Source organism: Nematolebias whitei, chromosome 8 (assembly GCF_014905685.2).
Source record: "Nematolebias whitei isolate Nwh7 chromosome 8, NemWhi1, whole genome shotgun sequence".
Classification (NCBI taxonomy): domain Eukaryota; kingdom Metazoa; phylum Chordata; class Actinopteri; order Cyprinodontiformes; family Rivulidae; genus Nematolebias; species Nematolebias whitei.
In genome coordinates this window covers 6,431,951-6,435,361 of record NC_056505.1, presented here as the reverse complement: position 1 = coordinate 6,435,361, position 3,411 = coordinate 6,431,951, and the positions used below count along the sequence as shown (strand labels likewise).

The window sequence follows — 3,411 nt, the reverse complement described above, 5'->3', positions numbered from 1 at the left end:
AACAAAGTGAAGATTCAACTCAATCTGCCGATTCTTCAGATACTTTTACTAATTGTTTATTTTAATTTTAATGTGCATTAATGTTTTTGTTCAGCACCCTGAGTCGACTTCTGTTGTCATTTGGAGCTACAGAAATAAACTGAATTGGATTACACTATTTTAAAAAATGCTCATATTTTAAGGTTTTACCAACAAAGTCAACATTTGTAATCGATCAGAAATGTGTTTAAAGTTGTGAAGAATTTTTACAAAAATAAAAGTCTGTTGGGTTCTCAAGTTTTCCCCCAAACATGAAAGTCTTTAACAATCTCTTGGTTTTAGCGGAACTTCACCTTTCTAACATCGGTTCTTTCACACTTAAAAAAAAAAAAGTTTAGTTTTTATGTTAAAGCTGCGTAATAACCAATTTCTAACCATCAACATGAGCTTGTTTCTTCAGATCGAGCTGTCAAACTCAGAGGGTCAAAATTTAAAACTTGTATCGCCAATGGACCAATCTGTCCATATTTATTGAAAAATACAAAAATAAAGATTGCTTTTGAGATGGAATATATCAAGTTATTCATGAAAACACAATTGAATTACACGAAGAAAATAAAAGATCAAATTTAAAGACACATTTGCATTATTCTTATGCCTTGCTGCCCAGACACTTGTTCATGTATTAGTTTTTATTTATTTATAATCATCGTTTTGGAAAAAATTGAATAAATAATTTAAAGTCCCAAAAATAACGACATTCATCTTCAAGATGTTTGAACTTCTGACTGAACCCTCCTGCTGCCCTTGGGTTAAACTAACACGAGTCGTCACTTCCAAACGGTCATTTTGACCCAAGGACAGCAGGAGGGTTGATCAGAAGTTCAAACATCTTGAAGATGAACGAGGGTTGATCAGAATTTCTTCAAGCTGCACCAATAAAAATAAGACAGACAAGAATTTAACAAAACCTTACAGCTTCTTTTTTATTTCTCTCCTTTCATTCAAAGCAAAATTTCAGCTCATCTCTAGATTTTTCTCCTTTTCTTATTAAAAAACAAACAAACAAACAAACAAAAAAAAAACGTTTGAAAATGACGGCACAAAGAAAGCAGACGAAAATAAAACCAAGAAACTTTGTACAGATGATGTTCGTCGTGTGTGTGGAGATAAACGAGCTCCTGAGCTGCGGCGGAGTTAAATGTTCAACAAAACCACTTCTGTCCCGCTCCACGGCCTCAGAACCCTCTTCACACGACCCGGACAAACGTCCAACTCCCCCTCGTTAGTCTCCACGTCTGGTTTCAGGACCGGTTGAAATAATTTACAAAAGCAGGAAAACAAAGTCATGACGCTCACGGTGTGACGAAACGCTCACTTCAAAATAAAACGACACGTTTCCATTAGGGTTCCCACTGGACCTGACAGACATTTCAATGGGACAACTGGAGCTGTTTTAGCAGAAAGAAACGATTTCTTCATGATAAACATTAAAAAATATCGTATTTTCTTAACTTTTAAATCAGTTTGAGTTCAGGCGTTTTATGTCGACACTTGATTTTAACAGTCTGAGCTGGTCCACAGGATTCCTGCAGAGCAATACAAAGAAACTCCATCGTTTCATGTTGGATTTTAATTAGTCTGACATGAGCGACCTCCTCAATTCACTGCAAACTAATTAAAAAATAAAAATGTGCATTCGCCTCAGTCTGTGCTAAAGTCCTGACTCAGAGTGTGTTGAGGTTAAAGCTGCAGCTGCTTCCACCCCAGGAAGTATCTGTACGTTTTGTGGCAGTAACAAAACGTTAAACTCTGTGAATATTCTGCTGCACCTTTTTCATCCATTCCAACTTCAATTTTCAGAAACCTACCCCTGTATAGTGTCAGCCATTTTTATTCACAGCAGCTTCCTGTTTGCCGTCAGCCTTGTGTTGAATCTGGACAGTTTTTCACCAAACATCACCTTTAATCTATAAAACCTAACTGAGCCCTTCTGGTTGGATGCCTCCCTTTTTTTTTTTTTCACGCTTCCACTTTGGTACAATCATATAATCATATTGCCTCTTTACGTCCGATTCATTATTGTCTTTAGCAAACACGAGGACTTTAACAGCAACCGTTCACTTATGTCTCCGCTGAGTGACCTCTCCAGTTCATGATTAGCAGGGAAGGAGGAAAGTGTGTTTAAAAGTAAACAAACAAAAACAGATCAGGTTCAAGTGAAATACGAGGAAAAAAAAAAACCCCACACGACAGAAGAGACGAGCAGCAGCCGTCACAAACACCCTGGTTGTGTTTTCAGGCCTCAGCTGGAGCAGAGCTTCAGTCTTCAGAAGTACACGATGGGACTTCACCCAAACTGGACCGAGCGTTGGGGTGGGGTGAACTCGACAGGATTCAGTCCGTGTGTGTGTGTTCAGGTCAGTCTGTGTGAACTGGTGTGTGTTATTTGTTGCGCAGAAGCTCCAGCTGATCCTGGTACTCGGTGAAGAGTCTCTGAAATCGCAGGTTTTCGCCGATGACGGGTAAAACCTCCCGCAGTAACTCCCGTTTACGCAGCCCCTGAGCAGACAGGAAACAAACGTCACCGACAGAACCGCTGAAGCGTCAATCAGCACCACGGCCTCATCTCTACTCCCATCAAACCAGAGCTGACAAACAAATGCTAAACCAGTTTAAAAACATTTTCTCTGCACCCTACACCCCCACTACACTTCCTGTTAAATTTCTGAAAACATGATGCGAACATGAAATACTTAGAAACAAAATGATTAATTTTATGATGTTACGTGGACTAAATATAATACATTTAACAGTGAAGACAAAAATGAACGAAGGCGGCAAACATTATAAATCTTAAATGAGCTTGCTGCCACCAACAGAAGTGGAGTACCAGAGTTGTCGGCTCCCAGGATGTAGCGGCCGATCTGTGGACGGGACCCAGGAGCTCCTTACAAAGTTCCCGAAGACGATACTCCAGGCCTGGAAGGAAAACACAAACTGTCAGGAAAAACTGGACAACTACCTAAAAACACCGTTAACATCTGGAGTCCATGTGATTCAAAATGGTCGCCACTGCCAATAAAACTTAGCAAACAGAAAAAAATGGTTAAAACTGTAAGTTTGACTAATATTGAGATTTACACCCGATACATCTGAGCACCAGCAGACCACGCAGGACTCTGGTTTAAAACTTTGGCATAAAATGATGCAGGCAACATGTAGCTCTGTCGGTCAGGGGTGCCCAGCACGTCGATCGTGATCTACTGGTAGATCAAAAAGGCATTATGAGTAGATCACGTGGCATTATGGGTAGATCACGTGGCATTATGGGTAGATCACGTGGCATTATGGGTAGATCACGTGGCATTATGGGTAGATCACGTGGCATTATGGGTAGATCACGTGGCATTATGGGTAGATCACGTGGCA

The 3,411-nt window shown here is 40.1% G+C and overlaps 1 protein-coding gene across 1 annotated transcript in view; it reads right to left on the bottom strand.

Annotated features, from left to right (window-relative positions):
• Window positions 1–1,521: 1,521 nt before the first annotated feature.
• The window catches only part of LOC119413164 (protein HIRA), a 21,141-nt gene continuing 19,251 nt past the window's right edge, over window positions 1,522–3,411 (bottom strand). The window contains exons 24-25 of the mRNA XM_037680185.1: window positions 2,873–2,961; window positions 1,522–2,541 (exon numbers count right to left, since the gene is read on the bottom strand). Coding sequence (XP_037536113.1) covers window positions 2,425–2,541; window positions 2,873–2,961 — 206 coding nt within the window. The 3' untranslated portion in view covers window positions 1,522–2,424. The remainder of the gene's footprint in view (window positions 2,542–2,872; window positions 2,962–3,411) is intronic.